The following is a 25,580-nucleotide window of genomic DNA, read 5'->3' as shown; positions in this document are numbered from 1 at the left end:
ATATTTGCCACTGACTCTTCGTAAGCATGGAATTGCTAGCTATGAGTTCACCATTACTAAAATAAAGGTTTAAATTATACATATCTTCCACTTGTTTCACAAAGCTATCTTTTTCCCAACTGTAAAACTACGCAGAAGCTTATGTTGTCGTTTTAATTTCAACATCACCACACTTATAGGCAATCAATACAGAGTATGCATATTCTACTCTTGTTATCACTCGATCTTCTAGTACACAGATGAATGACTATCAATGGAATTTAAAAATGAAGAGTGTGGACTCAACAAAGAAGTCACAAAAAAAACATTATATAATGCATGTGAGTTATCCTCAATTATCAGAGTTTATTGGCTGAGGGAATATAGAATAAGATATGGATTAAGATCCTTATCAGATGATGTGGGATAGCTTCCACAGTAGCTTTTTGTTCATTATGTAGCCACATAAATGTTGCTTTCAAGTTTCAAGTCACAGCATACACAAAAGATAAACATAGAACATCGGGTGCTAAAACTATGAACTCACCTTCACCGCCTTAGGATTTTAGGGCATCTCTAGTGGTGATTTGTAGAGGGTTGCTTTTAATTAAAAATTAAAAAATATTAAAAATGCATAACTAAAAAAAAGAGAAACTAAAAGAACATTTCTTCTTTAAGTACTTTAAGAGCTGACTGAGGAATGTTGCTCTTCTTTTCTCTCATTTTTATTGGTTAAATCTTCTTTTATTAATAAAATATTAAATATTTAATTTTAAGCAATTTGAAAGAGTTGTTTATAGATGGCGATGGTCTTATGTATCTCACCGAGTACAGTAGTCAGTAGATTTCCGATAGTTGGGTCGCCTCCAGTGACACCAGCCTATACACAAGTCACAAGCAAGGGAATCATCAATTCTAGAGAATTATTTCGAAGCGATTATTAATCAATTTCTTTTTATCTTTTTTTGAGAGAGTTCTACTCTACGCGGGTAAAAAAAAATCTTTTTTTATAGTCCCTAAATTAAAGATAATATAATCAATCAATATATCAATTTCTTGAAAACTGATAAAAACAAATATTTATATATAATGAAATTACACAGTGAAGATCATCATCTCCCCTTTTGAGAAACTATTCATGCATGTCCCTAGAAGAAAAATATCTTTGATGAATAAATATATATGTGTCAGTACAACCATTATATATCTTGTCAATTTGTTATCAACAAAAGAAAACAGTTAGTACGAGGTTTCATCTACTTCCCAGCTTCGGTTAGTTTAGCGATCTTGCTTGGTCCCTAGTTTGACTACTATAATTCACTCTTTTGCAATTAGGCGGGAAATGGAATTGGGTCTTATAAAGACTTATGTATCTTTCTTTCTTTTTATTTCTCAAATTCATAGAAAAATCAGTTAATAATAAAGAAATATGGTAAAATATATGCATGCACTATGAACAATTATTCCCGGTTGACTTATGTTTTTAATTACTTGTTTTTATAAAATTATTCGCGTAACACATCAAAAAAAAAGAGTAAAGACACAGACTTTACAATGAGGAATCTCGTTTAATCTTTCAAAATAAATATTGATGCAGGGGTACCTCAATTGTCAGTATACTCAACTTGAGGTTTTGGCCGAAGACACAAACCCTAATTTTATTATAGAAATAATAACTCTTTATTTCAGAGACTCCCCTAACGTAATTGCCGCTTTGGAACATGAATTGTGAGTTTCCCCATCTCTCTCTCTCTCTCTCTCTCCAGTTGAAATCCACTTGATATTACATTCATGAAATGCATCGTTATTGAACTTATATAATGTAATGATAGATAAATTAGATATAGTTTGATTTGTGTATTCAAAAACCTAGGTTGACGATTAGATGCCAAAGTTTTTTAAAAAAAATCTTAAATAAAAGGACCCATTATTTTTCTTGATTTTTACTAAAAGGCCCCATAAATCTAGTTTTGCCTAGTGCGCCCTGTATACTGTAAACTGTTGGACCGGATATATATTGAAAGATAATTATATGATTATTTTTATAATTTGACTAAATGGTTGGTATGATTAATTTATAACTTGAATAATGGTTGGTATGTAAAGTTTATATATATATATATATGTATATATATATATATGTTGATTAATTTTGAAACAGGGAGCGAGAGCCGATAGAGGCACCCATGATTACCAAATGCATTCTTCGGTTAGAAAGCAGCAGCGCCAGGCTAGTGACAATAATATTTGTAATGTAGTTTAAAATATAAATATAGATAAGAATTTGACATTAATAAACATTAATTAAATACTAATTTGTCTCATACAGCATCGGCGCTATCAAAGTTTTTAAGGAACTTAAGAAAGCCAACACATTTCTACAAGCTGGCAACATCGAAGGGTAAGAGCGTTCTCTTTTCATTTCTCTTACTAATATTCAGTATCGAATACGTGCATAAGTTTTCATTTAGCCATACATATTGAGATATATATGAAAATGTTCGTTAACAAAATATATATTGATGGAAATTTTTGTTTTTGAAGAATAAAAGCAGCATTACGTGATATTAAGAAAGAGCACAGTGAACTCCGGGCAAAGTTTGAGACTTATTTCCAGGTTTATAATTTTTTTACCTAAATGAGTCTTAATAACGTATGTATTATATATAGTATTATACTATGTGCTCGAGTCATGGAATAATCAGCTATTGTAAATTTGCATATCATGATTTGAAACTGGAATTAATCTCTAATCCTAGCTTCTTCACTGTGTTTGTCAGTTGATGAGACAAGCTGGTCCAACAGATGTAGCTGTGAAACGATCAGCTTCTGGTTCAATCGGTTGGTAGATCAGCTTCTGGTTCAATTTGTAGCAGTGAGAAACGATTTCACAAGATGACTGATGTTAATTCGCGAATCTGCGCAGAATAGGTTTGAGAAAACATGTATAACTTTTAATTTACAAAAGGGGTTACAAAATCCTTTGGGGAAAACTTACATCTATTGCTTGGAAAATTGCTCACCAAAATTCGTCCATAAAAGAGTCCGTTTACCCCCTTATTTTCCACTATCTCCTAGAGCATGTAAGATCTATCCTTAATCTCAATTGTGGCTCCTTGTTCTCTTTCTCTCAAATGGTTCACTCTCTCTCTCTCTAGGTTATGGAGGCACGAAACTATAAAGAATAAAATCCTAATCATCTCTTAAATAAGTCTTGTTAAATTAGGGTTAGAGACTTGGCTTAATGGGTTTTGTATAAATGACATAACAATTTATACTATTTTATGACTAATGTTTACTCATTTTTATGTCACAAACTGTGACTTGCATATCTTTTATAAGTTCATAACTAATTTGCAACAACATATTGGTCACAATGTAGTCATAAGAGTGACGATTAATATTATCGTAGCATATTCGTCACTAATTGTGACAAACTTTTGTTACTGAGTTTTTTCGTCGTAAAATACTATGAATTTGTTACAAATAAACTTAGTCATAATATCATATTTAAAGTGTCACAAATTTGTAACGGAAATTTTTTGTCTCAAAAATACGTCTCAATAAACTTATTTTCTTGTAGTGTAACTACCTTGTGTTATGAAAAGGAGTTTATTTCGATTAAATAATATTTTGTCTAGATGAAAAACAAAAGCTATTGCTACTACAAAAAAATACTTGCACTTTTAATTGAAAAGAAAATTAGTGACATTTGGCATTGCACTTAAAAAGGAACTAAACAAAAATTAGAAATAAAATTTGTGAGAAAATTACTATGCACTCAGCTGTATCCCAAGGTTTTCAGATGATATCACCTTTATATTGTTTGCAGCGCAAGATACGTCAGGATCACACGCCAAGTTGCTTTACGAAACCATTTCCTGCAGTTTATTTGTTCTTTGGAACATATTTAGCTGTTTAACCTATTCCATGCACAAGATAGATAATTTGAGTTACCGTTTGACTTTGAGAGAAGCGTAAAAATAATCGAATTTGTGAATATAATCTGAATATGTCGTGTAAAATGAACTCATCAGTCATCATACATGGCCCGGATTTTGATACATACTAGGGTTGTGTGTCTCGTTCGCGAGGTTACTTCATCTTTCTTCTGACTACCTATGTCTTTCTCTGTTTGATCTTTAATGGCGTGAATTACACCGTTAGCAAACCAATAAAAGCCTAAACGACCTCACACATCGACTAGTTTTGGTCTTGACGGATAGGGCCAAACTCCTCTAATGTTTTCTTACAACGTTATAAAGTATATACACGTACGTTGTCGCTAAGTGATTCATCAAAATTAAATGAACAGATTCATCACAGACAAAAATTATGTAGAAAATTTCGAAAAAAAAATATAAATTACATGGTTTAAACTACAAGATATAATTGAAATATTATTTATAATATATTTAATTTACTCTATTGGAGTTTGACTCCACTAAATCACGTTATCCCGCTTAGTGAAGACTGATTATGAATTGGGCCTTCGATCCAAATATGTAAACCCAAAATTAATTTGAATTTTAAGAAGATAACATAATTATGATTCTCATACTATCTATTGAAATGCATAATATTATCTAGTAACTTATCGTAAAAAATGTCACGTGGCGTTCTACAATATGTTGCACATATTTTCAAGGATAACATTTCTTATTTATTTTAAATTTTGAACTTTTACAACTAATCAAATTAATAAATTAGTTCCAGCAATGATATTCCCCTATATATATTCTAAACAAATAATTTCAATTTTAAATAGATATATTTACAAAAAATAGACATTTTCATATGACTATTGTGGAAATATGAACTTTTTATGTTAATTATATAATTGGGGGGATTTTTTACTATCAAAGAAAAAACTAAAATGCTAAAACAATACTATAAATCCAAAGAAATAATTTTGTTTTTATTGTAATAATGCCTAAATATCTTAGAATATTAAGAATTCCTATTGTAGGTTAAAAAAATTATTATCTGTAATTAATTTTTATATACATAAAACCAAAAAGTCAATCTTATAAATAAATATTTGACTTCTTATATTTATGACCAATTCAACTGGCTAAACGTGTTGTCAACGTAGGTATTTGTGTATAAATAAGAGAGGGGAGTTTTGCATTAGACATCAACAAATAATCATATCCATTAACTCTAATCTTCTTCTTCTGGTTTCATTCACACAAACAATATGGAAACCCCAACCATCACCAGTTACACAAATCTTCTTTCGAAGATAGATCTGGAAAAGCAAAACACTACCCCCATTTTCCCGACAATCACTGAGCTTAAAACAGAAGCGAAGTCTCTCTTCTCCTTAGCCTTCCCGACAATCCTTGCCGCCCTCATCGTCTACGCTCGCTCTGCCATCTCGATGCTCTTCCTCGGCCATATCGGTGAACTAGAGCTCGCTGGTGGATCACTAGCCATTGCCTTTGCCAACATCACTGGCTACTCCGTTCTCTCAGGCCTTGCACTCGGCATGGACCCACTCTGTTCACAAGCCTTTGGAGCCGGCAAGCCTAAACTCCTCTCTCTAACTCTCCAACGAACCGTGCTTTTCTTACTCACAAGTTCGCTAGCGATCCTCGCTCTATGGCTCAACTTGGGGAAGATCATGATCTATCTTCATCAAAATCCAACTATCTCATCGTTGGCACAAACATATATCCTATGCTCTATTCCTGATTTGCTTACCAATTCAATTCTTCACCCTCTACGTATATACCTTCGAGCACAAGGTATCACAACCCCGCTAACCATCGCTACACTAGCCGGCACCATCTTGCACATACCCTTCAATTTCATCCTCGTTTCTTACCTCGGATGGGGTTTCATGGGTGTTTCAATGGCCGCAGCCGCTTCAAATCTTGTTGTTGTTATTTCCCTCGTGGCGCATGTTTTGATCGCAGGTCTACACCTGCCAACGTGGACTCGCCCCAGCTCGGAATGTTTCAAAGACTGGGGGCCACTGATCAGCTTAGCCATACCTAGCTGTGTCGGGTTATGCCTAGAGTGGTGGTGGTACGAGATCATGACTGTTCTATGTGGTTTGCTAATAAACCCTAGTACTCCAGTGGCAGCAATGGGCGTTCTTATCCAAACAACGTCTTTGCTTTACATTTTCCCTTCGTCTCTAGGGCTTGCGGTCTCCACCCGCGTAGGTAATGAACTCGGGTCAAACCGCCCGAACACGGCTAGGTTATCAGCCATAGTGGCGGTTTCCTTTGCTGGGGTAATGGGTATGACGGCGTCTGCGTTTGCTTGGGGCGTCAGCGATGTCTGGGGACGGATCTTCACAAACGACGTTGATATCATCACATTAACCGCGGCTGCGCTGCCAATTCTTGGACTCTGCGAGCTCGGGAACTGCCCGCAAACAGTAGGTTGCGGGGTTGTTAGAGGCACCGCGCGGCCGTCCGTGGCGGCCAACATAAATCTAGGAGCGTTTTACCTCGTTGGAACACCTGTAGCCGTTGGGTTAACGTTTTGGGCCGGATATGGATTTTGCGGACTTTGGTTAGGTCTTTTCGCGGCTCAGATGTGTTGTGCTTGCATGATGCTTTATGTCGTGGCTACTACGGACTGGGAGAAAGAAGCTACAAGAGCCAGAAAGCTAACGTGCGCAGAAAACGTTGATGTGGTAATAACAACGCAAACGAGCGGAGACTTATCGGATCCATTAATTTACGTTGTCACTGTCGCTACTGACTGACATGATCCAACCGCATGCTTTGAGATTTATTAAATATTGTGAGAATTTATTTTTTTGTCCAATGAGAAAGAAACCAAAATATAATAAATTGGATTCATAATTTTGATACAAAGTAACTTGTCCTAGTTATTTGCACCTCATGCTATTTAGAGATTTGTTTTTTTCCTATATATAATTTGTTGAATCGTATATTTTGATTTTTGATTGCTCCAGCCTCCAGATTTCGAATTCGAATTCAACAAACCGAGTACGTGTATAACATTTTCTCTGTTCACTTGTACTTTAATTTGGTTATATAGATAGATGCTGGCTAAAACATTCTCGTTCACGTTATTTAGTTGATTTTGTTATTCAATTTAAGATGATACATTTTTTATGGATAGTAATAACTTGTTAAATTATTTCTGACTTCTTAAATATTAGATCATAACTTTTTTCTCAATAAAATGCATTTTGCGCCATCAAATTCCGGTGGTAACACAACAAAGACACTAACACACAAACGAAACAACTAGAGAATGTTTTTCAGTTATTATAGTTTTATTAATTAATTTTTTTAAAAGTGTTGTCATACTATTGGTAGCTAGGTATTTTTGGAGAGTAACTTATTCTTTTCCATTATATAGATTCATGGCTGATCCAAGTAAGCCATAAGGTTACATACTTACATGTGGAAAATTTACTGAATTCAACGTACTAAATAACTTTATAAAATTTGTAAACTAAGTCATTTAAAATGAAATTTCATTGAGTTTCATGAGTAAATTGTTAAAACCAAAATCCAAGGTATATTGCAGAGGTTTTTTTTTTTAAATGCATTTTTAAAAATAATATCAAATTTCAATATTTAAAATTGTACAATCTAAAGAACTTAATTTAAATTTATTATCAAATAAAATGTCCTCAATTATTAATATTATTAATCCATGTTCCAATGCATCAAAATTTAGATATATTTTCACTTTAGATGTAATTTCGTAATTTGTATTAGTATTGAAGATATGCCACTACTTAAATTCTTTAAATTTGAATAGTATATGTTGTTGAAAATAAAAATATGCAAAATATTTTGTATAGACAAATAAATATATACTGGCATCCTAATATAATAAAAACTCTGATCAATTCCTGAATTTACGATCATTCGTGTCATCGATAACTCATAATTTTTTTTTTGTGTTGAACATAATATATTTTGTTATCAGTGACGAGTCATTGTAATTCTTATATTATTTATGTTGAATGTATCTTAATAAACCACTCTCTCTTGATATGGTTTGTCCCCAAACATCGAAACATGTATTTGGATATTATACTATCCAATCCATGATGCTGCCTAAAGATCACCGTTGACTTTTGTTTTCGGTTGACATTTTTTAGTAGCTTTTTTTTTGTTTGATAAAACAGTTTTATTTTTTTATTTTTTAGTAGTTATATACGTTGTATATATTTGACTTCTATATATTATATAATATATTAAATCAACTATATTATGTTTGCTCTTATTTATACAAGAATAACTTATAAAGCAAAGGTTGTCCAATAATTAATACCGAAAAAGTGTATAGTTATTAACTTATTAATAGATGATTAATGCCTGATTATAATGTAGAATGTTGGATCATTTTCCTTTTTGAACATTACCTGTTACTTGGTTATTTGTACGCTATACTTTGGCATGTTCTAGGCTTTACCAACGTAAAAATATTTTAAGTTATGTTACGATTAATGACTTTTCTCGAAGAGACGTGCTCTTCGATTGGATTCATGTCCCACAAGACACTGAAGCATGCTTGTTTTACACAAGTCCACGTATTTATGCTTCGAATAGTTTTCTTCTTTTCCTGCGCTTGCTTTTTCCAAAATTGATGTTTTCTCCATCTTGTGAAATACATATCTATTTATTATATACTATATAAAAATATGTACTGGTAAAGCATGATCTTGTGTTAAATTGTTGTACAGATAATTATAGAAAACCGAATTAAATGAGTCATTTGTATTATTTTTGTGTATCTATTAGTTTTTACCTCTTCTTTTATTTTATTTGAACCAGTTAAAATATAGATGTAGTTGCGTACAATGATTTGATGATAAACGTACTTGCTTGCGTAATTTGATAATAAAATTCGTTGACAACTTTTTCGTCAAATCATATAAAACTATATGTCTACTTAATTATCACTTATGAGTTTTGACAATCTTTTTTTTCTAATAAAAAATCTAGTGCAAACCTATCGTGCATGTCTTCTTGCACAATGTGCTATATGCTTCCAAAAAAAAAAAGGAGTTTTATTCATACTTACTAAGTATTAATAGTTGTCCATATATACTATTTATCTAATTTTTATCTCATCGACTACCAAATTTTTCTAGCTGTCTCTACTTTGTTTGAGAATTTGGATGTTCATGTAAACACGTAGACATCTTCCACCTCGCGAAATCTGGCAATACAGAAAATGCCAAATCGATAGAAATACATAGATTCGAAAAAATGAGAGAGATATTGAGCAGAAGAAGAGAAAAATAGTCGACAGAGAGGCAACAAGAGTGTATATATGTATACTCTTACCTTTTTATGTTTTGTCTTCCCAAGCAATAAATTATGCATGTATACACTTGTTGTTTATATGATGCTATTAAGATAGAGGGTGATTGGGTGGTCGTGGGCATTTTGAAATAAAATCTGAAAGTGTAGTTTTTTGTTTTGGCTTTGGAACATCCTTTCACGTAACTCGGACTCGGTGTTATATAAAACTATTAGACAGATCGACTAAATAAGTCAAATGGTTAATTATATTTCTCTCGGCAAATCAAATTTATATTTTTAAGAACTCAAACGTGAGCTATATATATCAATTTTTTATATGCGTTGGTTGGATTGGATTGGACACGATTTTGCCACCATATTTGTAGATCTCCCTAGAATAAACATAAACTTCGCCTTAAACAGATCCAAATAAAGTTTACAAAACTTTTTATGAATCCTACATCAGAAACTTTACTGCGTCTGCATACAACTCCTCGGAGAACAAAGAGAGATCTAAGAGTTAACAATATAACTCCACCATCCAACATTTAAAATTCTATGACTTCTTCTAGACCCAAGGGTTCTTCTTCGCTGATTTTGAACTCCATCCAGAGCTTGTTGTTTTCTGGCAACACAACCAAAATGTTACGTTAATATTATCTCGTCTCAACACCCTCTTAGCTTATACACTCGTTATTTCACACTTGTGTACTGACTATTAAAGTCGAAGTTCAACTAATACTTGCTATGATTCAAATAAATAGACATCTATAGGTAAAAGTTGAATGGGGTTATATGATATGTAGGACTATTTCAGACTATTTTCCCTTACCGATTTCAGCTTCTTTGCTCTACCCCGAATCCTGTTCTTGGCAGGTTTCAGCTTGTATATCCGAACCATCCAGTGGTGACTCGTGAAAACCTGATGCCAAAACCAGTCATATTTACCAGAATCTAAGTAGAATCAATGCGCCCCCGGTTTGTAATAAATAACTTAAATCTCACCTCTTCGAAATGTGTGAGCTTAAAATGCTTCTTCCCAATCTCTGTCCGCCTCACCCGATCATAAGCTTTACCATCTGTCTCTACAAACCTGAAGAAAGATATTAGAAACTGAGCCTTGAAAAGAGCGTTAAAGGTTACAGTTATAGGAACGCATCGTACCTGTAGTAAGAGAGCTTGTACATAAGGCAGTTCAACATTGTTGGAGTGGCCTCAGAATCAATCCGGTATTGGCCATCTCTCTTTGCAAAGCAATTAATAGGTAACCAGGTTCAGATTCAAAGTCTTCAAAATTAATGAGCCATCACAACTTGTTGCTAAGACCAAAAGAAACGAAACAAAACAAAAAGCAAAAAAGTACCAGATAATCAGCTTCCTTTATATGAGGAAAGACACCGCCTCCAATACGAACCATCCACAGAAACTTGTTAATGTCATCACTTGGGTAACCAATAAGACCTGATGAAATAATTGTCAGATCAGAGAATATACGTCAGAAATAATACAATCAGAAGACAATGCTATAAGCCAAACACATACCCCCAAAGACGACAAGAACATATTTCACATCCAAGGAGTTGAAAATTTCCCACGCCGCCTTTTCTGGAGATGACATTGCAGTGCCAACAGTTGCAATGTGAGTATTATTCCAGGTATTGTTGTCAACAATAACAGTTCTATTAGCCATAGCTGTCGTCTGATAACCATAGTCCCACCATGATGCCACCTACATGATTTTGTTTTTGCAATACCAAACTCAGGCAACTTCATATATCAAAGACAACTTATACCTCTACCAAAAGAAACTTAATAGGATCCAAAAACTGGCTTGTCTTTGTCAAAGTAACTTACTTTATCATCCACATCAGTATTATGGCTTAACCATGCATAAGATTCTCTAAAATCATCGAAGACGTGTAGGCCATCGCGTGATTGAGATGTCAATACTATTGATGGAGCTGAGTATGCTTCTGCAGCAGCCCAGACACAATGAATCTACAAAGCAAAGGTATGCATTTGGAAGCCTTATCATCTGTAATCTGTCGTTTAAACTAACTGTAAAAGATGGGACCATAAAATAACAGCTCGAAGAAAGTCTACATACCACATAGAAAGCACCCAACATTATAAGGAGAAGAAGCGCAACAACAGAGGTTTCAAGTGGCAAAACAAGAGCCTTCTTCTTAGCCTTGGACTTAACAGAAGGTTTATCAGCAGGTTCCCTCTCTTTTTTCTTGCCCTTTTTAGAGGACCGCTCTTTTACAATTTCTTCACCCTTGTCAGTCTTACCAGCAGAAGCATCATCTTTTGGGGCATTGCTCGTATCCTCTGCCTAACAATAGAAACACCCATTTTTTTCCAGAACTTGGTCAGCACAGATGACTTATCACTAATCAGGGAGAATTAAGTAGAGAGAGAAGCATACTTACATCATCTGTGGATTTAGACGATCCACCTAACTGGTATTTGATGGAACCCGTGAAAACATCAAAAGCTTGAGAGAGTGCAATCCCAGACATGATGCATGCTGCTGGAGCGAGCACGAGCATAAGACGAACCTAAGGGATCAGGAAGACATGTGAATACAGGGTTGACTAAAAGAACTAGGAAATAGAAAGATGAAACTGGAATTCGTAGACTTGTAACTCACCATAACTCCAGAAAAGTATACAGACATTACAATGTAAAGGACCACAAAAGAGCTGGAATCAGATAAAGGCGAAAAGCACGCCTACCACCAGAAGATAAGAAAAGTAAAGAATCAACACAAAATATATGGACAAATAGTCATTTCATGTAGTACAAAATCTAACTACAATCAAAATTTAACTCACAATGATGCCGGCAGGGACCAAGAAAGCCAAAACATTGATATCCATGAAATAAGACGGCCAAGTTGGAGGTTGATGTTCACTGACACTTGCAATAATTGGAATATACTTGCTTGCATAAGTTCTGTTGTAAGATAGATAAAACCAAGAAAAATGGAGTGTCAGATATGTTACATTTATAAAATGATTGACATACTCAAATTTGTGAAGAAACTACATTGCTAGGAGAAAAAAAGATAGAAGAACAAGAACAACTCACGGATCAAGTAGACTCAAACTCCTACCACTCCATCCTCCTGTTGGACTTGAAGCCACCAATGCCACAAGGATTGCCACAACTATGAAACACACAACCCTGTCAAAAATATTGGAGCAGAGATAAACATTTTAGCCCATGCCGCATAATCCAGGAAAACTAGAGGTTATCCCATCTCTATGGTAAATGGTAATTGTAGACATGTCAGAGAGCAGCAGTATAAAAAAGCTTACATGCCGATAGACACAACAAGTGTCACAGCAACTTTGAACATTTTAGGAGTAAGAATGCCTTTGATGTAGTATACGAGAGCGACAACGTGGATGATGATGAAGACCTGCATAAGTTATCCATAAATTTTTCTTTACAAACGTAGAAGTAAATGAAGAGAATAAGTAGTACAAGATTCTGTGTACTTATATTTTACTTCGTACAGAGATTAACATTAAGCTTAAACCAATATATCCAACTCAATGCACTTTACTACGTACACATATTAATATATCTCCCAAAAGAAAATTTAGAAGGCTTCAAAGTTCTATCATAAATAACTCTACAGGCATCAACTAGTAAACTAGCGTCCATAAATCTATGCACAGAACCGCACTTTTCCATGGTCAACTTACACGAAAATTCAAAATCAATAAACTGAGCATTAAATGAAGAGGCATACATAAATAATGAAAAAAACTCACCAAAAACGAGGCAAAATGTTCAGAAGTCAAAACGGCATTGAAACCAACAACAGGCACCAATGCAGCTAACAGCGTGCCTAACACAACCTGCATACGCATGCGAACACTTGCTGTCAATAACTTTTAGTAGTATGTCCTTTCAACTATTTTCAGCATCTTATGTGACATATAACCACTCCACTCCAACATAGGAAGACAAATAATTTCAGCATAATACTAAAGAATGTTTTCTATATTCGTGAAAACCATCTGAATCATCATTCACGGATCTTCATAATTACGTCTCCAATGGACAGTTCAAGAATGGCTTAAACAATTATGTCTCTTATACTTCTCAATCATATTACGAATTCAGTTTTTGTCACTTAGTAATAGCTAGAGTCCGAGAAGGAATAATATTCTTACCAACGGAGCATAGGCAATGTACAGTCGAGGAGAGTATCGGCCAGTTACAATGCACAAAAGCACGTGCATTGGTATCAGGTTGATAATGAAGGTGTAACCTCCCCATGAACATACCTAATGATGGAAAAAGGTGAAACTGAGTAGAGAATAATAGTGACGGGGAAAAGGAGAAAAGAATGAGAAATTTATTCCAAGTCCTACCATGTAAAAGTATGCAAGGGCATTCAGGGTGGCATAAAACAAGGAACCTGTATTTAATGTCTGCATAAAATTTCATGATAAGGATCAATCGGGAGAATAAACTTAACAGGAATTTGCAACTAAGAAACTGATATTTACAAGAGAAAGCTTGACGTTAGTTGTTGAAGGAATTTTATTTTACACATGCTCGATGTGGTGAAACTCAAACCAACTTCACATGGCATTGGAGAAAACGCTAACCTTAATGTAAAGATAGAAAGTGAAGATCAAAGCAAAAATGGCAACAGCTTCATTGTCATAGCTTCCAGCTACAGATCGGGATATATATGAGGGAACCTGCAAGGATAACCATTTAGCAAAAAGAATTATCATTCTAAAGAATTGCATAAATAGGCTTTTGTGGCAAATTCCACTAAATGATGCACCAATGCTGAATGGTGTAAATGACATAATATAACCAAGCAATAGGCAATTTAAAGTTATAGTCCTGATGTTCTCGGGAATCAAAGCTGTTCAGAACTCTTCGAAAACATCTTTCGAAGAAAATTTCCATGTAAACCAATTGAATAAATTACCATGGCCAAAAGAACAGCAGCTGCTAGTCCTGCCCCGGAGCCTTTAACTTCCTGTTACAAAGCAATACAATGTTGGATTCACTGATTCTGGAATTTACTAGTGAAATCAGTAGAGAAAAAAAGACAAACCTTGGTCAAAAGGTAAGTTGCCCAGGATGCGAAAGCTGAGAATACAGGTGCAGTGAAGACACAAACAGTCTCTACTGATAGAGGAATGTTTAGTGAATTTAAGACCCTGTGGCAGATGAATATAAACATTACAAATTTAAAACTAAACCCATACAGATGTATCAAATAATTGCTGGTAACGGTGACACTACACTCACCACCAGATGGTTCCAGCAGTCAACGTCAACCCAGGGTAAACAGTTCCTCCAATCACACGGCCAAGAGGATACCTAAAATCAAATAAATTGAAACATAAATAGATAAAATATGCTATTGAAGATAGCAATAGACTAAGAGATCCTAAAAAATTACCAGGTCCGATCATCAAACCAATTCCAGAACTCGTATATTCCATTCTTCGATAAGAACTGAAACAAACAAACAAATTAATATAGAAGAACTTGCCCACAAAGCTAAAACTAATTGAATAATAATAAGAAAAAGGAGTGAACCTGAGTGACTCTATAATTGAAGTAAGGATCAAACTCATGAATCACACTTTCATACTTTATAACCTGAGAAAAAAAAACCAATGCACATTACTAAAGAAATAATCAAAAATGAAAAATTACGAGGTTAGTAAAACCAAACAAATTAGCCTCATCACTACAATGAAGCTACACCAACCAATCGAAAAATCATGAGATCGGATCTAGAATAGTCGGATCTAAACTAAGTCCGATCGGATCTTGAAGCCTAGCAATATTGTAGAACACTGAAACGAGCAGAGACATGAGTGAGAACTCACAGAGAAGAGACGGATCGAGAAAGCGAGGACACCAATGAGGACGAGGATCAGAACTGAGAGAACGTTGCCGAAAGCATGCCTCATCGCAGTAGCCGTTGCAGCCGGCTGTGGGCTCTCTAGAGCCGCCATTTTACGCGGCGGAAGGTGAGCTCTCCGGCTCGATGAATGAATCGGAGAGTGAGGAACAAAGGATAGGGAACACGACTTCAAAAAAGGTCTCGGAAGGGTTTTTGGACGCGAAAACTATAAACTATCTCCGGCAAAAACTAATCTCTCACGGGAATTACATGGATGTTTAAGCTGCGGTAAAACTAAAGTGAACAAACGACTGACCCAGCCTTCGTGGATTTAACACATGTCATGTCTTCATTCGCCACAACTCATCTCCATCTAATCCGGTTTTCTTGCTTGGTGTAAAGTAAACTATCAAATCAAATCCAAACCGGTTAGTGGAGTTGACTTTCCAAACCGATTAACACTCCAGTCAATTGAAACCTTAATTCAAATATCAAGATTATTATTATATGAACGATTAAAGACTTTTTAATGGACTATAGTTTGTTTAGGATGAAGATGACACTAGTGGTTCGGATTGGACTTTACAACTACGTATGGAGTAACTGACATTTGGACATTCAAGAGAGGGATGTCATGCCGTGTGCAACATAACAAATACTGTCCTTACGTATGTCTCCTGAACCAAGATGAGTGGCCAGCCTTCACTGTTGCTAACAGTGTTTAAGTTGGAGACAATAGAGAGGGTTTTCTTCCGGCTTTTGTTCTTTTAATTCGTTGAGAAATATTTGTTACACTTATGTAAAGTTTCAATACTGAACAATCATTCACATGAAACTATAAAGATAAGAACTCCAGGGGCAACGTCAAAAATATAAATAACAGTATCAAGTTAGTGTTGGTGGAAACAAAGACAACCTCAAAGTCGGGATTCCCTTTTACAGACAGTGTCAACATACTATTACAGACCAAAAACAAAGTATTGGTTCACTTGCAAGAGAACACTAGAATTTCAAAACGTTTTGATAAATAGCCATGAAGAGAACTCATTTGCACTTCTTTATGATAAACAGCAGAGATATGTATGTATTTTCGAGATATCCCTGTCTAACCTGATTTCCTATATTCGGTGCCAATGCTCTGAAGTCTGAACTGTGAGGAAGCAGACATTCAATAAAAAAAAGAGCACAGGAGGAATATCCATCTTTAAGCAAACAAGTTAGAATCTATTTGCTCCACATTTGGAAAGATTTGTCTGACCACAGCAACATAATCCGAAGACTTGGCCTGCCAAGAGATAGACAATAAAATTTACATATTTAGAATTACATATCGCTTAATATATTAAAAATAAAATGATTCCTCTACAGAAAAAACTAAGGTTTCTTATGGATTATCAAAAGATACAGAGAAAAAGGATTTATCAAGATTACTATGTGCATTAAACAAGACCAGCAATGGGATCATACATGTCTCATTTAACTGACATTCCATATCAAAAACCGAAACCAAGATATGAGATTCTACAACAATGCTTGACAAAAATTCGATAAACAGTGACTAAAGGACTTTAATTATGGTCAAACTTACACAAGGGTTATTCTCGAGGTAGATAGTGGTAAGCTTCTCTTTAGATCCTGTAACAGCTTCTGTGATTGCTTCAAGTGATTCTATCTGGTTATCATTAAGCCATAAATCTTCCAACCTGTAGGTTAAGGTAAAGTAAGGATGGAGAAAACAAAGCACCAAATGACAAAAATCAGTCTGAAGCAAAGGGAAAGGTGAAATACTTTGTGAGGTTCTGAATATCATCAACTGATGTAAGCTTGTTGTTCGACACATCCAATACCCGTAGGTTGACCAATGCACTCAAGCCTTCCATTTTTGAGATACCATTATGACTCAAATATAACTCTTCAAGAGCAACACAATCCTGGGCACATTGTTTTCATGCATGAGAAGAATAAAATGCTGGTTTGAGGAACAAGGATATCTATAGAATCCTCACCTCGAATCCTTTCATAGAGGTCAATCTATTGCTCTGCAAGCTAATCTTTTTAATGCATCTGAGCCCACACAGGTTGACAACTTTGATACGGTTTCGTCCAAGCCATAGTTCTTCTAAAATTGTGAAGTTTTCCAAATTTTCCATTACCTGAAACCACATTGCAGTCATATATATAAATTGCTGAACCACTGTAAAGCAAATAGAAAAATCTCAAAAGAAGTGGAGACAAACCCGCAATCTATTAGACCCCAATTCAAGAATCTGCAAGTTGTGCAAGTGTTCAATCTCCATAATCTTGTTAACTTCATTTTTAGACACATAGAGTTCCTTCAGTGAGGTAGTGGCCTTGGATAATCCTTCCAACGAAGTGATCTCATTGAAAGATATATCAAAAACCAAAAGCTTTGAGAATATGCTGATCTCTGGTACTTTTTCGAGCTTGTTATCTCTGAGAACTAGCTCCTGCATCAAAAAGTAGTGTNAAGAGAACTCATTTGCACTTCTTTATGATAAACAGCAGAGATATGTATGTATTTTCGAGATATCCCTGTCTAACCTGATTTCCTATATTCGGTGCCAATGCTCTGAAGTCTGAACTGTGAGGAAGCAGACATTCAATAAAAAAAAGAGCACAGGAGGAATATCCATCTTTAAGCAAACAAGTTAGAATCTATTTGCTCCACATTTGGAAAGATTTGTCTGACCACAGCAACATAATCCGAAGACTTGGCCTGCCAAGAGATAGACAATAAAATTTACATATTTAGAATTACATATCGCTTAATATATTAAAAATAAAATGATTCCTCTACAGAAAAAACTAAGGTTTCTTATGGATTATCAAAAGATACAGAGAAAAAGGATTTATCAAGATTACTATGTGCATTAAACAAGACCAGCAATGGGATCATACATGTCTCATTTAACTGACATTCCATATCAAAAACCGAAACCAAGATATGAGATTCTACAACAATGCTTGACAAAAATTCGATAAACAGTGACTAAAGGACTTTAATTATGGTCAAACTTACACAAGGGTTATTCTCGAGGTAGATAGTGGTAAGCTTCTCTTTAGATCCTGTAACAGCTTCTGTGATTGCTTCAAGTGATTCTATCTGGTTATCATTAAGCCATAAATCTTCCAACCTGTAGGTTAAGGTAAAGTAAGGATGGAGAAAACAAAGCACCAAATGACAAAAATCAGTCTGAAGCAAAGGGAAAGGTGAAATACTTTGTGAGGTTCTGAATATCATCAACTGATGTAAGCTTGTTGTTCGACACATCCAATACCCGTAGGTTGACCAATGCACTCAAGCCTTCCATTTTTGAGATACCATTATGACTCAAATATAACTCTTCAAGAGCAACACAATCCTGGGCACATTGTTTTCATGCATGAGAAGAATAAAATGCTGGTTTGAGGAACAAGGATATCTATAGAATCCTCACCTCGAATCCTTTCATAGAGGTCAATCTATTGCTCTGCAAGCTAATCTTTTTAATGCATCTGAGCCCACACAGGTTGACAACTTTGATACGGTTTCTTCCGAGCCATAGTTCTTCTAAAATTGTGAAGTTTTCCAAATTTTCCATTACCTGAAACCACATTGCAGTCATATATATAAATTGCTGAACCACTGTAAAGCAAATAGAAAAATCTCAAAAGAAGTGGAGACAAACCCGCAATCTATTAGACCCCAATTCAAGAATCTGCAAGTTGTGCAAGTGTTCAATCTCCATAATCTTGTTAACTTCATTTTTAGACACATAGAGTTCCTTCAGTGAGGTAGTGGCCTTGGATAATCCTTCCAACGAAGTGATCTCATTGAAAGATATATCAAAAACCAAAAGCTTTGAGAATATGCTGATCTCTGGTACTTTTTCGAGCTTGTTATCTCTGAGAACTAGCTCCTGCATCAAAAAGTAGTGTTCTAGATTGGTTCCAAGGCCAACAACAAAATCAGATGCGAGAAATGCATATTGACATATCTCACCATTTCCCAAAGCACTCATACGATTCAGAAGTAAATAAATAAAATCAGAGAGGAGAATCACCTCGAGATCGGACAAGGCGTCCCAGCGAGACAAAGGCTCGACTCCGGAATCATCGATTAGGTTTTGGCGAAGAGAGAGCTTCTTGAGCGCGGAGAGCTGAGCGATCCTCGAGTCTAATCCCGACAAACGGTTCGCCGTAAGGTCTAGCTCAATCAGGGTCGTAGGCAACTCGACCGTATCGAGACTGTGGAGCTGATAGCTAGTGAGATCGAGAACATTACTCGAATCATCGATCTCTACCAATGGTTCCTCCTCCTTCTCACTGTTCATGGCTTTTTGATTCAAGCTCTGATGACGACGACGATCTTCAAAGGAACTCGTCTAGCGAATGTCCCTTAGATTTAAACGTCAACGTTTCGGGAACACTTGCAATAGGGTTGTTATGGCGGGCCGTAAGCCCATGGACAGGCCCATCATCAGGTCGAAATCAGAACAAGTTTTGATCTTCAGTAACTGAAAGGTTAATCTTAAGTACTTACAAAGACTTGATAGTTAATCTATATATAATAGCAATCCGAATCAATACTATCAAAAGTTATGTTTTTTTAACATACATTTTGTAATTTTCCAAAAAAAAAATTTTAAAAATAAATTGTGTATTTTATAAAAAGTTGTGATTGTTCATTATAACAATTTTTTTGTAAAGTTGCAACGGTTCATTGTAGTGTTGTGTTTATTCGAATTTATATTTTGAAATCTATATATATTTGTCTGTTTAAACTGTTTTAATTTTTTTGCCATGATATAAAATAATATAAAATTTCAATCTCAACGGTTTTTAGAGCTTTCTAAATTATTATCAAGCATTCATTCTTTTAAAAGTATAGAAATTCCTCCAATTCTTGATTTAACAAAAAAATTTTGGAATGATGAATATAATTTATAACTTTTAGTTAATTTTAAATATAAAAATTTAATGAAAATACCTAGAATTTTGTTTCCAAGAGTTAGATGGATTATATAGTGAGTTTTTGAATTTGACTTTTCAATATGGTAATAAAGATGCCTTTTATTTAAAAACAATTTATATGGGTTATTAGGTATAAATATAATTAAGTGCAGACACAACATTTGCGATTTTTCGTAGTACATTTTCGTAAAAAAGAAATTTTATTTGTTTTTTTTAATTCAAACGGTTGTATCTATTCATTGTAAAGTTGTGTCTTTTTACTATATTTTATTTATATTTTTTCATCACAACTTTCGTTCTAATAGGTGTGTCTATTTAAATAGTCATGTCTTTTGAACTCTCTTCATACTTGTATATTCATTAGTAACTAACAAGTTCGTTGAAACAAATTTTCCATTTTGTGTTGAATCTAAATAATTGAATATTAATATCTAATATTCAACGATATTCTATAATTTAACTAAAATTTTAGAAATAATTATAGCAATAAAAAAATTTAATACAACTTATTATAGAATTTATAGTTGCGTCTATTTATCATAACTTTTTGTTAAAAAAATAGTTTAATATGTAAAAATAATAATAATAATCTGAATAAGTGCGAACAACAGTTGCAACTTTTCGTAGTATTTTTTTGTAAAAAATTGTTTTTATTTGTTTTTTAAAAACCTCAAAAAGTGTGAAGTGATCTTAGTGCAGTGGCCAAAGGTAAGTCCTTAATGCATAAGGCACCATCACACCAGGGATCGAGTCCCGTTCCCTACGAATGTAGGAATTAGGCTAATGGGCCGGCCTGTTGTTGTCCAATGGTTGACAAAAAAAAATCAAAAAGTTGTATTTGTTTATTGTAGAGTTGTGCATTTTCACTATACTTTATTTATATTTTTTCATCACAATTTTCGTTCTAATAGGTCTGTCTATTTAAATAGTCATATATTTTGAACTTTCTGTATATTTGTCTCTTCATCAATAACTAACAAATTATTGTTCGTTGAAACAAATTTTCCGTTTTATGTTGAAACTAAATAATTTGGATATTAATATCTAATATTCAACGTTATTCTATAATCTAACTAAAATTTTAGAAATGATTATAGCAATATAGAAATTTAATAATAGTTAATATACAATTTACAGTTGCGTCTATTTATCGTAATTTTCGCTAAAAACTATTTTAATATTTAAAATTTCTTTTATTTTGTTTTTAAAAGTTGTGTATTTTAATTTTAATATTTTTGTTGATACAGTTTCACTCATTATTAAATATATGTTAATTATAATTTTCTATTACATTTACTCATTACAATCATTAGTTCAATATTCTCAGTTAGGATCACTTTCTCATAATGATTTTTTTAATCGTAGCCTTTTACCATAATTCTTCATAAATATCTTATATATTTATAATACTTTAAATAATTTTTTTTGCAAAGTTGCATCTATTCTACATAATATTTTTTGTTATAAGTTTTTATTTTGATGGTTGTGTTTTTAGTAACAGTTTAAGTTTAATGTTTATGTATTCAAACTTTCTATATATTACATTCAAATGATTTCATAATATTATAATTTTAAATTTTAAATTTTGTTTACTTTTAAAAAAATATTTCCCTCCGCTCTCCCCCGCCCCCTCCCTTGAGTCCTAGTATTTCTGAAAACAGTTTATAATTAAAAAAAATTCACTAAACACACAAAATTATATTCTTCTTTTTTCTCACTGCTTGACAAAGTAAAATCAGTTTTCAAATAATAGCCACCATATATTTTCTGCCAACGTAACGATGTGAGAGATTTTCCTTTTCTTAGTGTAGATTGTAAATAGTGATTTGATTGATTTTTTTACAGTACAATAAACGTTTGGTAAGAAAATAGAAAAAGTGTGTCCTCGATTTTTTACACGAAAAATATGCCGAAACATCTAGTCAAACTTGGAAATTTTTTATTTTACGCAGAGGATAGGAAATTATAAACCAAAATGTGAAACCTTGAATTCAAACTCTATATTGGCCAAATTAAAATAAACATATGGAACAACGCTATAGGAGTATTTTTTAATAATATGCCGAAAATGAAGGTTTATTAATTTTTAAAATAGGGGAGAATACAAAGACGCAAAGACAAAACAGCAAGACGAAAAAGATGAAAAGCACCATGATATCGAGGAAACAAGATGAAGTCACAACGGAGTAAAACGCATTAGTACATTAATATATATTTAGATCACAGATCAGTTCTTGCGAAGCACGATGAGGTACTGCATTCCAGGTTTGCAATTCTGGAGACGAGACATCTGTTCGCGCGCCTTGACCTCGACAAGGTCAAAAGCTTTCCTCATGATCTCGGTCCCAAAATGTGCGGAAATGAACGCTCCATAAAAGGCTTTGAAGGAGGTGGCCAATATCTTGGGGTCTAACGGAAACTCATTTTCAGAGTGAATGATATCCTCAAAAGCCTCGATTGTGAACTTCCCATTCTCCTCAATGATTTGCCTGATCTCGCTTTGTTCCGCAAAGTAAATTGAGGTTCTGAATGTGTCCACCTTTTCTTGCTCGGTCACACCCTTTTTTAAACAAAAAAAAAAAAAAGAAGATAAGTTAGTTAAATACTTATGTAATTGTAGGTAATACTTTGAAGATAAAATTATGTTATCTACCTGTTTAGCAAGATCACTAAGAGATTCTCCAATAAAATCCATTACTGTTCCTTTAGGTGTCTCGGACATCTTAACTCCATCTCTTAGACACGAACCTAAAAGCAACATCAAACCCCCAGGAAGAGCTCTTCAGCTCTAACATCCAACAGTTTCTTGGTGTCGATAGAGTATTGGTCAAGATACGCTTTCTTGACAGCTTGGTTAAACCCGGTGCAGTGCATGTCTTTGTTCCATAAGGGAGAGTCACGGTCCATGATCCCTTTGGGAATCTTGGAGGTGAAATGGAAGGCGTAACTCATGACTCCGATGTGGAAACTCTCCTTAGGGAGAACACGGTCGAAGAAGGAACCAGGAACTCCGGCGCTATAGTATCTTCTCCCTGGAGGAAGTGTCTTGAAGAGAGTGTTGAAATCGTTGAGGGTAAAGTCATTGAACAAGACTTGGAACTCGATGTTATCCACCGGGTTTTGTCCGGTTTCTCTTTGGTACTTTTCTTCTACCGCATCTATTATATTCTGGACTGCCACAAAAGTGTTAGGTCCACTCGCACAACCAAAGTCTGCTATATTGAACCGATTCCATATCAAATCGAGGCTGAGGTTGGCTGAGATCGCCTCGGTCATCTTGTCCTTTGCCGCTTCCAACAACGCTCTCTGTATATGGAGGAGACGGTTAAATACATACAGCTTAGGAGTTAGGAATACAGAACCTAGCTAACAAAAGAATGCAAAATATATGTATTAAAACCTGATACGAAGACTGTTGGTTGTAACTCTCAGGACCATCTCCTCCAATCATGATCCAATCTGCTGTGGTAGTCATAGTGTCTCTCTTCTTTTTTCTTCTCACTCTTCTTCTCTTGTTTGATGCTTTGGTTTGTGATGAGAGTAGTGATAATTCATGGACGTCTCTATGCCTATTTATAGTAATATTTCTTGTGAGTTTAATATTATGATCATATTCAACGTAACTTTACGTGGTCTAATAATTATGTAATTCTGAAATTATACAAATAAGGAAACTATTTTTAGAAAATGACGTGATACACGAACTCAAAGAGATAAGTCAAATGTGACCGGCGAAACCATAGCCGTCAAATGTGAGTCGCATAAATGCAACAAAAGATATTATATTTGGTCTTTGACAAGTCAAGAAATAGTGTTGTATGGATAACGATATTATCCCTTCGTTTCCAACTTTGAAAATGGCCTTTAAAAATTGCTTTTAGAATTCCTATCTCTCCGTTTCCAACTTTGAAAGCCTTTAATATCATATTATTTTAGAATTTGGTAGACACAACTTTTTAATATACTTTTTTGTCATTTTAATTATGCTTTTCTTTATTTTTTAAAGACCATTTTTATTTTTATATGAAAATCTTTTTAATTAATAAAGTAAATAAAAAAACAATTCTCGCAGAAAGAATTTCTGACATATTTTTTCGCCAAAAATTTTTTTGTAAAAATATTTCTGCAATAAAAGTTTTGTCAAAAAAAATTTGACCAAAAGCTTTCTACCAAAGATTATTCCGCCAAAACAATTTTACAAAATTTATATAAGTAAAAACCTTATAAAAGCTTTATAAAAAACTTTATAAAAACTTTATTAAAATTCTTATATAATCTTATTAAAACCTTATAAAAACCTTGTAAACGCTTTATAAGATTTCTAAAAGTGCTTACAAGGTTTTTATAAGGTATAAATTTCAAAACTTTTGGCGGGAAAATTCAATTTTGTAATTTTAGCGGAATTTTTTTTTCATTTTTTGACGGGAACTTTTTTCGATTTTGGCGGTTTTTTTATTTTAGCAAGAAAAATAATTATTTTGCAGGAATTTTTTTTATGTTGGTGACTATACATTCTTGTTGTCACTCAGAAAAATATTTATTTGGTCATTTCGTATATAAAGAGGGGTAGTTTTTGAAAATTGTCAACATTGAGAGGCATATAAAAAGGATATTTTTGAGAATGCCCCTATCTCTGTTGTTTTTGTTGGTGTTTTTTTTTTTTCTAATTTGGTTGCATTTTTCAGTTTAGTTATTCCTTACATAACATTTAAAGGAAATACGACAAAAAAATAATATTTAAAGGAAATACAGTTTGATTTTATTTACTCATTTTATGATTTATATATATACATATATAATTGGTGCTAACGGTATAGTTAAATAGTTAATTGATGAGGGAATTTCAAAAAATATCTTTTTCCAAAAGTTTTTTAAAAAACACTACTAAAAATTAAATATTTATTTAAATATGTGTGAAAACTTATAAAAGTATACATAAATAATATTTAAATTGTGTAAATTATATATATACTTTATAAATATTTATAAAAACCTTTGAAAAATCTTTTAAACCCATATAAGTTTACAAATATTTGGATCTAACTTTTGAGTAGTAGTTATTATTTATGATAACCTTATAAACTTTATAAATTTTCCTATTTAATAAAAAATATTTTTAAAAATCAATAAATGAAAATAACATTTTTAAAAAGAAACACACCAAAAAGAATATTTTCAAAAATTCTCTTAATTGAACTCACATCTGAATCTTAGACCAAATCCAATGAGAGTATGAAAGCAAATATGTTAGGCAAAAATGGGAAAAAATATATAAAAAATGGTTAATATGCTAAGAAATACTCCCTCCGTTTCAATATATAAGATGTTTTAGCCTCTTTTCTTTGTTTCAAAATATAAGATGTCTTGTAACTTTCCATACAAATTTTAATATATATTTAATAATCTATAATCATTATTTATGCAGTCTTCTTTATTATTGGTTGAATCTTTTTTTAATTTAAATATATATGATA

The 25,580-nt window shown here is 33.6% G+C and overlaps 4 protein-coding genes and 2 pseudogenes across 5 annotated transcripts; 2 read left to right on the top strand and 4 right to left on the bottom strand.

Moving 5' to 3' along the window:
* LOC104772380 lies at nt 1,322-2,828 on the top strand (annotated as a pseudogene).
* Nucleotides 5,147-6,907, top strand: LOC104770343 (protein DETOXIFICATION 52-like). Its single transcript, XM_010494747.1, has one exon. It carries the CDS (start codon nt 5,180-5,182, stop codon nt 6,701-6,703), a length of 1,524 nt encoding a protein of 507 aa, XP_010493049.1. The 5' UTR covers nt 5,147-5,179; the 3' UTR covers nt 6,704-6,907.
* On the bottom strand, nt 9,629-15,401 carry LOC104770342 (dolichyl-diphosphooligosaccharide--protein glycosyltransferase subunit STT3A). 2 transcript variants are annotated; one of them, XM_010494746.2, is made up of 23 exons: nt 15,116-15,400; nt 14,820-14,882; nt 14,680-14,735; nt 14,526-14,597; nt 14,329-14,434; nt 14,200-14,250; nt 13,865-13,960; nt 13,625-13,684; nt 13,424-13,537; nt 13,019-13,105; nt 12,557-12,660; nt 12,327-12,422; nt 12,071-12,191; nt 11,887-11,967; nt 11,666-11,794; nt 11,341-11,568; nt 11,088-11,231; nt 10,776-10,962; nt 10,597-10,694; nt 10,398-10,477; nt 10,239-10,326; nt 10,066-10,155; nt 9,629-9,858 (listed from the first exon to the last, which is right to left on the bottom strand). In XM_010494746.2, the coding sequence occupies exons 1-23, from the start codon at nt 15,242-15,244 to the stop codon at nt 9,802-9,804; spliced, it is 2,337 nt and encodes a 778-aa protein (XP_010493048.1). In that variant the 5' UTR covers nt 15,245-15,400; the 3' UTR covers nt 9,629-9,801. The 2 variants fall into 2 exon arrangements, with proteins under 2 accessions (XP_010493048.1, XP_019097330.1); XM_019241785.1 differs by lacking the exons at nt 9,629-9,858; nt 10,066-10,155; nt 10,239-10,326 and having other exon boundaries at nt 10,435-10,520; nt 15,116-15,401.
* Nucleotides 15,984-17,600, bottom strand: LOC104770341 (protein phosphatase 1 regulatory subunit 7; the record flags this gene model as incomplete). Its single annotated transcript, XM_010494745.1, is given in 5 exon segments — nt 15,984-16,417; nt 16,721-16,835; nt 16,921-17,063; nt 17,139-17,285; nt 17,370-17,600. Coding segments are annotated over 5 exon segments (546 nt in total). The 3' UTR covers nt 15,984-16,336.
* LOC104770340 (protein phosphatase 1 regulatory subunit pprA-like) lies at nt 17,627-19,517 on the bottom strand. Its single transcript, XM_010494743.2, has 6 exons — nt 19,197-19,517; nt 18,822-19,052; nt 18,591-18,737; nt 18,373-18,515; nt 18,173-18,287; nt 17,627-17,869 (listed from the first exon to the last, which is right to left on the bottom strand). The coding sequence occupies exons 1-6, from the start codon at nt 19,464-19,466 to the stop codon at nt 17,789-17,791; spliced, it is 987 nt and encodes a 328-aa protein (XP_010493045.1). The 5' UTR covers nt 19,467-19,517; the 3' UTR covers nt 17,627-17,788.
* LOC104770339 lies at nt 22,152-23,648 on the bottom strand (annotated as a pseudogene).

The sequence above is a fragment of the Camelina sativa genome, chromosome 20 (assembly GCF_000633955.1).
Source record: "Camelina sativa cultivar DH55 chromosome 20, Cs, whole genome shotgun sequence".
Lineage (NCBI taxonomy): Eukaryota > Viridiplantae > Streptophyta > Magnoliopsida > Brassicales > Brassicaceae > Camelina > Camelina sativa.
Note: the sequence above shows the minus strand (reverse complement) of the source record. Positions and strands in the feature narration are given on the sequence as shown.